Source organism: Pempheris klunzingeri, chromosome 5 (assembly GCF_042242105.1).
Source record: "Pempheris klunzingeri isolate RE-2024b chromosome 5, fPemKlu1.hap1, whole genome shotgun sequence".
Lineage (NCBI taxonomy): Eukaryota > Metazoa > Chordata > Actinopteri > Acropomatiformes > Pempheridae > Pempheris > Pempheris klunzingeri.
In genome coordinates, this window is record NC_092016.1 from 101305 (window position 1) to 113839 (window position 12535).

General features: G+C 43.9%; 1 protein-coding gene across 1 annotated transcript; it reads left to right on the top strand.

Moving 5' to 3' along the window:
* Positions 1-1573: 1573 nt before the first annotated feature.
* LOC139200863 (troponin I, fast skeletal muscle-like) lies at positions 1574-5669 on the top strand. Its single transcript, XM_070830004.1, has 7 exons — positions 1574-1671; positions 2608-2640; positions 2962-2998; positions 3334-3462; positions 4261-4350; positions 4432-4605; positions 5308-5669. The coding sequence occupies exons 2-7, from the start codon at positions 2633-2635 to the stop codon at positions 5383-5385; spliced, it is 516 nt and encodes a 171-aa protein (XP_070686105.1). The 5' UTR covers positions 1574-1671; positions 2608-2632; the 3' UTR covers positions 5386-5669.
* The last annotated feature ends 6866 nt before the right edge of the window (positions 5670-12535 follow it).

Sequence of the window (12535 nt, forward strand, 5' to 3'; positions counted from 1 at the left end):
GTACCTGTTACTGATCGATACTGGTATCTGTTACTGATCGATAACTGTACCTGTTACTGATCGATAACTGGTACCTGTTACTGATCGATAGCTGGTATCTGTTACTGATCGATAGCTGGTATCTGTTACTGATCGATAACTGTACCTGTTACTGATCGATAACTGGTATCTGTTACTGATCGATAACTGTACCTGTTACTGATCGATAGCTGGTATCTGTTACTGATCGATAACTGTACCTGTTACTGATCGATAACTGGTATCTGTTACTGATCGATAGCTGGTATCTGTTACTGATCGATAACTGTACCTGTTACTGATCGATAACTGGTATCTGTTACTGATCGATAACTGTACCTGTTACTGATCGATAACTGGTACCTGTTACTGATCGATAGCTGGTATCTGTTACTGATCGATAACTGGTACCTGTTACTGATCGATAACTGTACCTGTTACTGATCGATAACTGGTACCTGTTACTGATCGATAGCTGGTATCTGTTACTGATCGATAGCTGGTATCTGTTACTGATCGATAACTGTACCTGTTACTGATCGATAGCTGGTATCTGTTACTGATCGATAGCTGGTATCTGTTACTGATCGATAACTGGTATCTGTTACTGATCGATAACTGTACCTTTTACTGATCGATAGCTGGTATCTGTTACTGATCGATAACTGTACCTGTTACTGATCGATAACTGGTACCTGTTACTGATCGATAACTGGTACCTGTTACTGATCGATAACTGGTACCTGTTACTGATCGATAACTGTACCTTTTACTGATCGATAGCTGGTATCTGTTACTGATCGATAACTGTACCTGTTACTGATCGATAACTGGTACCTGATACTGATCGATAACTGGTACCTGTTACTGATCGATAACGGTACCTGTTACTGATCGATAACTGGTACCTGTTACTGATCGATAGCTGGTATCTGTTACTGATCGATAACTGCTATGTTACTGATGAATAGCTGGCATCTGTTATTGATCCTTAAAATCTGTCAATATGCCATGTGCTGTCTTAAAGGGACAGTTCCAGTGGTGACAGTGTTGATCTTCCTCTCTAAGGGAGCTACGGATCACATCAGTTTCAGCGGTTAGCTTAGCTTAGTTTAGCATAAAGCTAGCCTGGCTCAGTTTGTTTAAACTGAACACAAACTAACTAGACAGACGCAGACTTGCTACTCCCACCTGCTCCCAGTCTTTATGCTAAGCTAAGCTAACAATGAGACCCTCTTCTCTCACTCTGTAGTCCCCCAAATGTTCAACTGTTCCTTTTAAAGATTACAGAGGGAGGAAACCTCAGTAAATTAATTAGAAACCCATTAAAGCTGCTCAGGAGGTTTTCAGGTGGTTCAGAACGGCCACCATTTGTCCAGCTAGTGCTTCTTTTTATACCCCCCCCCCCATCGAGCCCTTGCAGTGGTGCACCGGGGGGGCGGTTTGCAGAGCAGGGCTGGGCCGGGTGTATTTCAGGAGCTCGTCGGCCTATTGGTCTGCCAGGATCCATTTCCATAAAGAGGATCTGGGCTTTTTGCTGAGGCATCGTAAGCCACCATATATACCCTATTTCATGTTTCTGGTGGTGGCTTTGGTGGTGTCTCCTTTTCTTCCACCCGGCGGGTCTCTTCGTCTTCTTCTTCCTTTTAACAGGTGAGAAATCTTCTTAGTTATTTTGCAGCATCTTCCAGCCTCTCTGACAGCAGAATCTTTTATTTTATTCAGAGCAGCTGCTTCTCGACCAGACTCTGCCTAAAAGTCCTCTTTTAACAGGGTCACTGGTCCGTCCACCTCTGACCCGTCTGACATCCTCAACTCACTTTCTACATGTTTGTTCTGACATCTGACCTTTTCCTGACTGAGCTGCCTGTCTTTTATGAGCTCAGCTGTAGAGAATCTGTTGCCTACAGAGTTTCCACCACTGCCTCTGATTAGAGCTCATTATTCATTTTAGACACTGTCCTTCACATTTCAGCCTGTTTCTCTTACGGAGGGAGTCAAAAAGTTGTCTGATGCTTGTTGGCTGTAAAATTGTCTCTGGAAAGATTTCATGATACTTGGTGTTTAATTAAGTGCTTCAGTAACCCAGGCATCAGGCTGATGATCTTATGCAGGGGAAATAAATCATTTGTCTGCAGGACTCAACAATACGGTGAACAGCTTGACTTTATTAATCTTTAAAGGTGTGTAGGTTATCATTACTGTTCACTGTTAAAACAAACAGATAATGGAGTATGGAAGAAAGTCAGAAATTTCCCACATTACCACAAAATCCCACATTTGGGATGCCAATTGGTCATTAAAGGGTCATTTCACTTTATTTAATGAGATTCCACCAAAGACCGCTGTCTCTGATTAACCCCTCACATGAACAAGTCGTAAACAGCCAATAGGCGACACCCGATCCCGACATCCCAGTTTAGTTCTACTGACGTGGCTTCAGCTGTGGTCTCGGATCGCATTACGGCACAAAAATTCCCGTCTGTCCATCAGAGCAGCAGAAGATGCTGATCTCAGAGAACCTGAACGACTACGGCATTCAGCAGAGGTCAAAAACACTCAAACTGTTCCTCTCATGTCTTCATGCAGGTTGTGAACTGCAAAAAACTGCAAGATGTCTGAGTAAGTACTGTCTGATCCGATCCACCTGCCTCAGGGTTCAAACATCATCTCATTATGGAGCCCAAAGTCACTTTTTCCTGAAAACTGGTGTAAAAAACATCATTAGTGACAAGTTATTTTCAGGAATTAAGGTGGTGAAATTAGGACAGAAATGTGTTCTATTTCAAGATGCTGAGTCCAAACAGTACAAATCTGAAATGATCTTTCATCAACATCAAGTTTCCTCTTGTTGTTAGTGAGATTAGTTATTAAATTATTAGTTAGTAAATATTAAAACTCCTTTCTTTTTCACGTTAATCTGAGACGACTTCCTCCCAACAGGAAAAAGATGACTTCCAGCCGCAGGCATCACCTGAAGGTAAAACATCTTAATTATTTATTTATACATTCTGAAATTAGGGAGTATGACAAATTTCAAAATCCATCAACATGTCGGTCCGTTAATGGATTTTGGATTGACTTCCTGTCTGAGGCTCTCAGCCCATTGGTTCCTCCTGAAGATGTGAATCTGTAGTTTCATGTTTAAAGGTTCAGTGATTTCCTCCAACAGCTGCTCGCTGTAGTTTTTATCAGACCAACAGGAGGTAATAATGCAGTAGTTGGGGACTACTATCGGCGGAGGATGAATCCACGTTTGAGTCATCAGCATCACACCTGAGTGACACGTTTCCCTCCCTGTTCTTTGTCCTGCAGAGTCTGATCCTGCAGATCGCTCAGAACTGGCTCGATCAGGAGGTCAAGGACAACGTGGCAGCTAAGGAGGCCTACATGGCCCAAAACTGTCCGGCGCCAGAGCTGAGCGGAGACCAGGCCGCCCTAATGGTGGGCAGCGCTCAAACTCCCCCATACCATACAGGGTCTCTGAACAGTTGGCTTTAATGCAGTCACACCCAGTTTTAACTAGAGGAATAAGTTCACACCCCTAATTTTGTTAAAAGGCACTCAAGGGAAATGTAGGAATGTGGCTAGCTGAAGAACTGTCAAAAAGAAAATCATTTTATGGCATACATCCTAATTATTCTTGAAATAATTTTCTTCTTGTTTACTTTTCACATGTTTAGCCTAGCTTAGCACAAAGACTGGAAGCAGGAAGGGCTGTTAGCCTAACACTACCAAAAGAGAAAAATACATCTTCCAACAAACCCAACAGACCTGTTTGATTTGTATTTAAATGAAAAGTCAACTATATGCTTTCACAGGTAGGTATGAGGTTTAGTTTTTAGCAGTTACTGGCCAAAGCTAAGTTGGGCTAACGGCGTTAGCATCCTGCTCAGTTCTGTTTTATTTTAAACAATATGAAATGTGACTGACAATCATTATTTAGTTATAGGTTATGGGTTACACTTGAAGACATTTGAGGAATTAACCTGTGGAACTGAAAAAGCGACAACAAGCTAGCTTAGCTTAGCTCTCCAAGCATTTATGAAGAGTTAGCAGCACTCCTACAGCATTTTGCCACCATGATTAACATTGTAAGCATCACTGTTAGTGGCACTGACGCGTATGTGTCTCATGTATGAAATGAACCCAATTGTGGTGTAAAGTGGTGCAAACTGTAGTAGATATTATTAGTTGTACCTGTGTGTAACATGAGAGGTGTGTTTGTTTACATGTCGACAGGAAGTCTGCAAGAAGCTCCAAGCAGTGATAGACAAGATTGATGAGGAAAGGTACGACATCGAGGCCAAAGTACAGAAGGCCGACAAAGAGGTAAAGGCCGTCTGACACAATCAGGACCATCAGGACGTTTCAGGACAGGAAGCTGGAGTCTAACCTTTTTCCTTGTGACAGATCGAAGACCTGAAGATCAAAGTGGTGGATCTGAGAGGCGTGAAGAAGCCCGCCCTGAAGAAGGTGCGTATGTCCGCTGACACCATGCTGAAGGCTCTGCTGGGCTCCAAACACACTGTCAACATGGACCTGAGGTCCAACCTGAAGCAGGTCAAGAAGGAGGTGAAGGAGGAGGTGAGTCCACTTGCTTTTATTCGTTTCATTAGTCAGCTACTGAACATCTTCCTGTGAGAATGAACCTTTGCTGTTGTATGCTAGCTGAGCTAAATGTTTGATCGACTGTGAAAGAGCTTCAGTATGCTCATGCTGTCAGAACAACTCAGTGAATAACAATATGATAATAACGTTAGTTTGTCACTGAGTAAAGTGTCTATGATGAGACAGCAGACGGAACAACACTTTGAACGGGTTTCTTCTCTCTGAAAGAGCAGCTGAACATTAATACAGGAAGCATCACAGCACTTTGGGCCATGTAAGATCAAAGAGAGGAATTACAGAGCCAGATGGGAATCTGAAGATTTAAGTTGTACATTTATGAGAAAATTCTCAAAAATGTACGAGAAAAAACCTTGAATATTCTTTGAAATAAAAAATTTAAGAGAGAAAAAAAAAAATTGTATTTCAATATTATTGCTATCTGAATATGAAGTATAATGTGATGAGGTCACTCCAGCCGAACACACGGCAAGCGTCATGTGCTTCACTGACTGAGTTTTTGTTTTCTGACTTAAAACTCAGAAAAACATATTAAAACTAACTTAACAATTATTATTTTACCTCCTTGATTTAGTTAAGAGAGTTTCTTTCTATCCAAAAACAAACCGTGTCGTAATGAGAGCACCTGGTCTGAGAAACTGACTGTGTGTCTGTCTGCAGCCGACGGAGGCCGTGGGCGACTGGCGTAAGAACATCGAGGACAAGGCTGACAGGAAGAAGATGTTCGAGACTTCCTAAATGTATCGCTGCTGCGTGTCCTTGTGTTTATATGAACTCCGCGTGTCTTCTGTGTGTTGGTGAAACCACACGACTGCTTCATGTTAGCTTGTCTGACAGGAGTCTCTGCTGGACATTAACGCCTCTTTTTCTTTTTTGTTGGCACTTTGTTTGTCTGTGGGGGGTGGGGGGGTGGAGAGTCTCTAACACACAACATCAAGTCTTAAACTCCACACATTCAGGAAAACATTCACACAAACTGAACCATGTTCAACTGAAAAAATAAAGTCAAATGTGGATGAAAAGAGGTGTGAAGTCGTGTTTATTAACAGGCCATCACCCGGAGGTCAGACTGACCAAAGTCAAGTTTTAGTCATGCACAATCATTTCACTTTTATTCCAAACATGTTTCAACCATGTATTTATTATATATTTAATAAAATGTTGACAAAGTGATGAAGTGTTTAGAGACAAACTGTTGCATTATGGTCCTGGTAGAAGAGTCACAATGTTCCTTGGATACGATTTGATTCTCCTCATTTATCCCTGCAGTGTGTTTGTCATATAGACAATAAAACCACAGAATTACAGTCTGACTTAAAACATCGAACACTCCCTTCAATCACATGTCGACATCAGCACACAATGCTGTGTGAGCGAATCAATAAAAACACCTTCATTAATGTACGTCAGTGCACTTCATAATGTCAGTGAACAGGACAGATCAAAGACTACAGGACATCACACCTGTCACGTGCAACAGGTATCACATGACATGAGTCACATCTGCCTCTGCGTTTGAATGTCTGTCTTTTGTCCTGATGGTGGCGCTGAGAGGAAGCTCAGATGATGATGAGGAGTCTGACCTGGACAGACCCAGTGTCTCAGTCTGATCACGGATCAATAGTTTGATCAGTTTGTTCTCTGATGATTGGCCTGCTGGGGCCTGAGGCTCCGGGCCTCTAGAGTTTCCTCTGCCGCTAACTTTATCCCATTGGAGGAATGCGAGGAGACACCTCAGAGCTAAATCTGGATCAGGTTGTTTCCTGTGCTGCCGGTCGGGTTTAAAGGTTCAAACAGGAGCCTGTGGGACACCGAACATCATTAACACAACCTGATGAACACATGATTAATTAAGGAGGCCGAGAAAATCATACACGTGAAAGACTTTCATTTTTATTCTACAGCAAACATCTGCTGATAAAACAGAAAGCACCACAGCTGAAGTCATACTGCAGGACTTTGAGATGAGATTCTTCTGACGAATATTCCAGATAAATTATTCAGTTTGTGTTTAAAACAGAACTAAAGCACAGAAGAGTTGTTGTTTCTTAGGATCTGAGAGTTCAAATGAGGCCATGAGATTCAGAGGACCAAACAAATCTAAAACTGAACCCAAAGCCAACTCATAGCATGACGCTGACAGCCCCGCCCCTGTTCATACCTAACGCCTCCCACCTGGTCAGGACCTATGGTTCCTCCTCTGGTCAAGGTTTATGGTTTCTCCTCTGGTCAGGATCTATGGTTCCTCCTCCTCTGGTCAGGGTCTACGGTTCCTCCACTGGTCAGGGCCTACGGTTCCTCCTCTGGTCAGGGTCTACGGTTCCTCCACTGGTTTATCTTATATATGCTTCCTCTTGGTAATATTATCAGGAAGCACTCCATTCATTTCCACTGTTATGCAGATGATACACAATTATACTTATCAATAAAGCCAGATGAACCCAATCAGTTGGTTAAACTTCAAATCTGCCTTAAGGACATAAAGTGCTGGATGAGCAGCAACTTTCTGCTGCTAAATTCAGACTAAACTGAAGTTATTTTGCTTTGCCCCAGACACCTCAGAGACAGCTTTTCCACTACCTTAACTGCTCTGGACGGCATTAATCTGGCCTCCAGCTCCACTGTGAGGAATCTGGGAGTCTTATTTGATCAGGATTTGTCCTTTAACTCCCACATTAAACAGATTTCTAGAACTGCCTTTTTCCATCTACGTAATATTGCTAAAATCAGGCCCATCATATCCACTGATGATGCAGAAAAATTGGTCCATGCATTTGTCACTTCTAGGTTGGACTATTGTAACTCATTATTATCAGGCTGCCCCAATAAGTCGTTAAAGACTCTCCAGCTGGTCCAGAACGCTGCTGCTCCTGTTCTGACCAGAACTAAAAGAAGAGACCACATTTCTCCTGTACTGGCTTCTCTTCATTGGCTTCCAGTAAAATCTAGAATAGAGTTTAAAATCCTTCTCCTCACCTACAAGGCTCTTAAGGGTCAGGCCCCATCATATCTTAAAGATCTTATAGTACCGTACTACCCCACTAGAGCACTGTGCTCCCAGAATGCAGGTCTACTGGTGGTTCCCAAAGTCTCCAAAAGTAGTTCAGGAGGCAGAGCTTTCAGCTATCAGGCTCCTCTCCTGTGGAACCTCCTTCCAGTTTGGGTTCAGGGGGGCAGACACCCTCTCTACATTTAAGAGTGGACTAAAAACCTTCCTTTTTGACAAAGCATATATTTAAGGGCTGGATCAGGCCTTAGACCAGCCCCTAGTTATGCTGCTATAGGCTCAGACTGCCGGGGGACTCCTATGGTGCACTGAGCTCCTCTATTCTCTATCCTCCTCTTCCTCTCCATCGTTATGTCTCATGTCAGTCAAATGTCTGCCTCTAACTTGCTATCTTCCCCGGAGCGTTTCTGTGCTTTCTCATCTCTCAGGTTCCTGTGGATCCTGTGGATCCTGGTCCTGGCCCTGGCCCTGCTGATGTGGTTCTCTGGTTCCTGTGGATCCTGGTCCCGGTCCCGCTGATGTGGTTCTCTGGTTCCTGTGGATCCCGGTCCTGGTTCTGCTGATGTGGTTCCCTGGTTCCTATGGATCCTGGTCCTGGTCCCGCTGATGTGGTTCTCCACCAGCCAATGGATGTGCGTCTGTCCAAGGCTACAGCCTGTCCATCCTTGGGAGCTGGATCTCTCCTTCACTGTGGTGCTCCCGGAGGTTTCTCTTTTCCCACTGGGTTTTTTGAGTTTTTCCTTCCCGAAGAAGGAGGGTCATAAAGGGCAGGTGATGCCTCGGACTGATCCACCGGACTGATCCATTGGCCTCATCGACTGCTGGACTCTTTATTAGATTGTTTGTTCGCTTACACTTGTTATTTCAGTGAACTTTGTAAAGCACTATGAGACACTCTGTTGTGATATTGGGCTATACAAATAAATTGAATTGAAAAAAAAAAAATTGAATTGGTCAGGGCCTACGGTTCCTCCTCTGATCAGGGTCTACGGTTCCTCCACTGGTCAGGGCCTACGGTTCCTCCTCTGATCAGGGTCTACGGTTCCTCCACTGGTCAGGGCCTACGGTTCCTCCTCTGGTCAGGGTCTACGGTTCCTCCACTGGTCAGGGCCTACGGTTCCTCCTCTGGTCAGGGTCTACGGTTCCTTCCAGTACAAGTGTTGAGTTTTCTTCCCACGGCAGAACACACAGGCTCTATTCATTACAGCAGACTCAGCGACGGGTGTTTGTAATGTAACTTAGTGTCAAAGACTTCTCTGTGTCAGATTCGCCAACTTGTCACTGTAGTCATGGACTCAGTCCTGCAGACTGTGCGGTACGTCTGAGGGGGCTGTGGGGTACGTCTGAGGGGGCTGTGGGTACGTCTGAGGGGGCTGTGGGTACGTCTGAGGGGGCTGTGGGTACGTCTGAGGGGGCTGTGGGTACGTCTGAGGGGGCTATGGGGTACGTCTGAGGGGGCTGTGGGTACGTCTGAGGGGGCTGTGGGGTACGTCTGTGCTGGCTGTGGGTACGTCTGAGGGGGCTGTGGGGTACGTCTGAGGGGGCTGTGGGTACGTCTGAGGGGGCTGTGGGGTACGTCTGAGGGGGCTGTGGGGTACGTCTGTGGGGGCTGTGGGTACGTCTGAGGGGGCTGTGGGGTAAGTCTGTGCTGGCTGTGGGTACGTCTGAGGGGGCTGTGGGGTACGTCTGTGGGGGCTGTGGGTACGTCTGAGGGGGCTGTGGGGTAAGTCTGTGCTGGCTGTGGGTACGTCTGAGGGGGCTGTGGGGTACGTCTGAGGGGGCTGTGGGTACGTCTGAGGGGGCTGTGGGTACGTCTGAGGGGGCTGTGGGGTACGTCTGTGCTGGCTGTGGGTACGTCTGTGGGGGCCGTGGGTACGTCTGTGGGGGCTGTGGGGTACGTCTGTGCTGGCTGTGGGTACGTCTGAGGGGGCTGTGGGTACCCTAAATCAGTACTTATCGTCTGGTCGTAGCGTCACAGCGTCTGCATGTAAAAGAAACATGGAGGAACCTCACCTAGATTAGCAGATAGAGTACTTGACACCTGACACTTACAGATCCAACAAACATAGAATTCATGAAGGTGACAATATAAGTACAGAATAATAAGAGAAAAATTAATAAATAATGTTATACCCAGTGTTATTATTGAGTGGACATACTGTAGCTTGCACGAAGAAGAAAGAGAAGGAAAAAAAAAAACAACAACAACAATCATTATCATTATTATTATTACTACTACTATAAGTAAATAAGATGGAAAATACGCAGGAGTTACTGCTAGGTTGTATTAGGCAGAACTTTGAGTCCATCCAAAGGTGGAGAAGAATTTATCTCTAGAACCTCTGAGTGAGTATTTTATCTTTTCCAACTGTACAAACCGCATGAGGTCACTCAACCACAAAGGTGCTTTAGGTGGGTATTTGGATTTCCAATGTAAAAGTATTCTTCTCCATGCAAGTAATGTTGTAAAAGCAATTATATTTTCATGTCCTTTTGATATTGCATAATGTCTCTATAACACCGAATATGGCTGCTGCTGGACTGGGTTGCAAATCAATATTAAGTGCCTTTGAAACGGATAATAACGGACCAATAGGGAGCTAAAACAGGGCATGACCAAAACATATGGGTTAAGTCAGCTGGGGCATTATGACATCTGTCACAACTTGCAGTTATATTAGGAAATAATTTAGACAGTCTTGCCTTGGAAAAGTGAACGCGATGCACAACCTTGAATTGTATTATGTTTAGCTTTGCACAGGAAGAGCTATCATTTACTCTTTGTAGGGCACGATTCCACATCCTCCTCTATGTCCTCCCCCAGCTCCTCCACCCAGTCCTCCCTGATTTTTAAAAGGGATTTGTTGTTAAGATAAGTTATACAGTCAGTGATCCTTGAAATGAGTCTTTTTGTGTTAAAAGAAATATCTAACATATCATCTAAACCCGGAAAGTTAGGGTCACTATACTGAAGGAAATGGCGGACTTGGAAATACTGAAATAAGCTGGATCATGGAAGGTCAAATTTATGTAATAATTCATCAAAACTAGCAAATAGACCGTTTATGTACAGGTCTTTAAATTTAAAAATGCCTTGTCTTAGCCAAAGAGAAAATTCAGAGTCTAATCTAGCTGGGGGGAAAAGAATGATTATTACAAATAGGACTGACGTGAAGAAAATTATTGAACCTGAAGCTCTGTCTAAGTTGGATCAATATTTTGATTGTATTTATAACAACTGAATTACTAGTAAAATTAAAAATAGACAGGGGAAGACTGGACGTGACCAGGGCATTAAGGGATGTCGAGATGCAGGATCTGGCTTCAAAGCAGCACCAGTCTGTATCAGGAGCATGGAGCCAATAGAGGATTTTTTGAACATTTGTGGCCCAATAGTAGTGAAGGAGATTTGGAAGAGCTAAGCCACCCTGCAATTTGGGTCTCTGCAGTAAATCTAACCGTATTCTGGGTCTCTTGCCATTCCACATGAATGAAATGAAAGCCCTATCAATAGATTTAAAGAAAGACTTGGGAAGATAAAGTGGAATACATTGAAACAATATAGAAATTTGGGAAGTACATTCATTGTGATTGTTTTCCTTTTTGAATGATACCTACGTGATACATGTTCCATAATTTATGGTCATTAGCAGCGTGTTGGATGTGAACACAGAGCCTTTGTGCTGCTAGTGCGCTCTGAGAGCTGAAGATGTATAATCTGACCTCATGAGTAGCCAACCAGCTGTGTAACTTTCTGAACTCTAATAGTCTATTAGAGGATTTTCAGTCAGGTTTTAGAGTGAACCATAGCACAGAGACACTGGTGAAGGTTACAAACCACCTCCTTATGGCATCAGACAGAGGACTTCTCTGTCACATGTCACCAATCAGCCACCTGTTCCCCTCACCTGTTCTTGATCACTCATTAAGTCAGTCTTTAAGTTGTTCTTCGCTCCTTGATGAAACTCTCTAGCTCTCATTCCTGGACTGCCCGACCCGGCCTGTCCCTGGAGGCGAACAGGACCAGAACCCACACGCACGACTCAAATAAAGTATCAAAATAAGCTTTATTAACCAAAAGACAAAATAAACAAGCACGGTGGCAATAAGCTAAGACTAAGGTAACAAAAGACAACTCCGTAAAAGCAGAAGCGAAAAAACATAGAACAAAATACTCAGGCCAAAGGCAATCTATACAAGAATGAGAAACAAAGTGAACAAAGAAAAAATATCAGACTAATCTACGTACAAAGTAACAACAAAAAGAGCAAGACAAAGCTTGAGAACATGACGAACTGGCACAGGACAAGGGGAGACGCAGACTTTAAATACGCAAGGTAATGGGGAACAGGTGGAAACAATCAGGGCGGGACCAGACAATCACAGAGGACAAGACACAGGAGGACAGGAAGTAAATATATCTGAAACGAGAGGAAGACAGGGTATTTCAAAATAAAACCGGAAGTGACAAGACGACATGAGACGAGACAACAATAACTAAACCCAAGATCATAACAGTCTGTTCCTGACTGCTTTGATTCCCCGGCTGGTTTCCTGACTGTCCGCCTGCTCCTTCCCGGCTCATCTGTCTCTCCCAGCACTCACCTGATTCTAGACCTGCTGCTTCACCGATACTTTGTGCTGCTTTTGGGTCCTAAACACTCCCAATACAGTAACACCATTAACCTCTGGTCTTCCTGGAACATCTGTAACTCCACTGACCTCTTGTCGTCATGTAACACATGAAACACCTGGTCAAGCTGTATCACTTGTGGCTGTAGCATTATTTCCTGTTTGTGCAGGCTAATGAAACACAATTGATGCGTTTCTGGGCGTGGTAAAATGGTCTGTATTTGTTTATCTACTTTCTTGGCATTTCGA

Coding starts and splice junctions, on each gene's coding strand:
- LOC139200863 (XM_070830004.1), top strand. Junction 4,351..4,431: donor TACAGAAGGCCGACAAAGAG/GTAAAGGCCGTC, acceptor TCCTTGTGACAG/ATCGAAGACCTGAAGATCAA. Junction 4,606..5,307: donor AGAAGGAGGTGAAGGAGGAG/GTGAGTCCACTT, acceptor GTCTGTCTGCAG/CCGACGGAGGCCGTGGGCGA.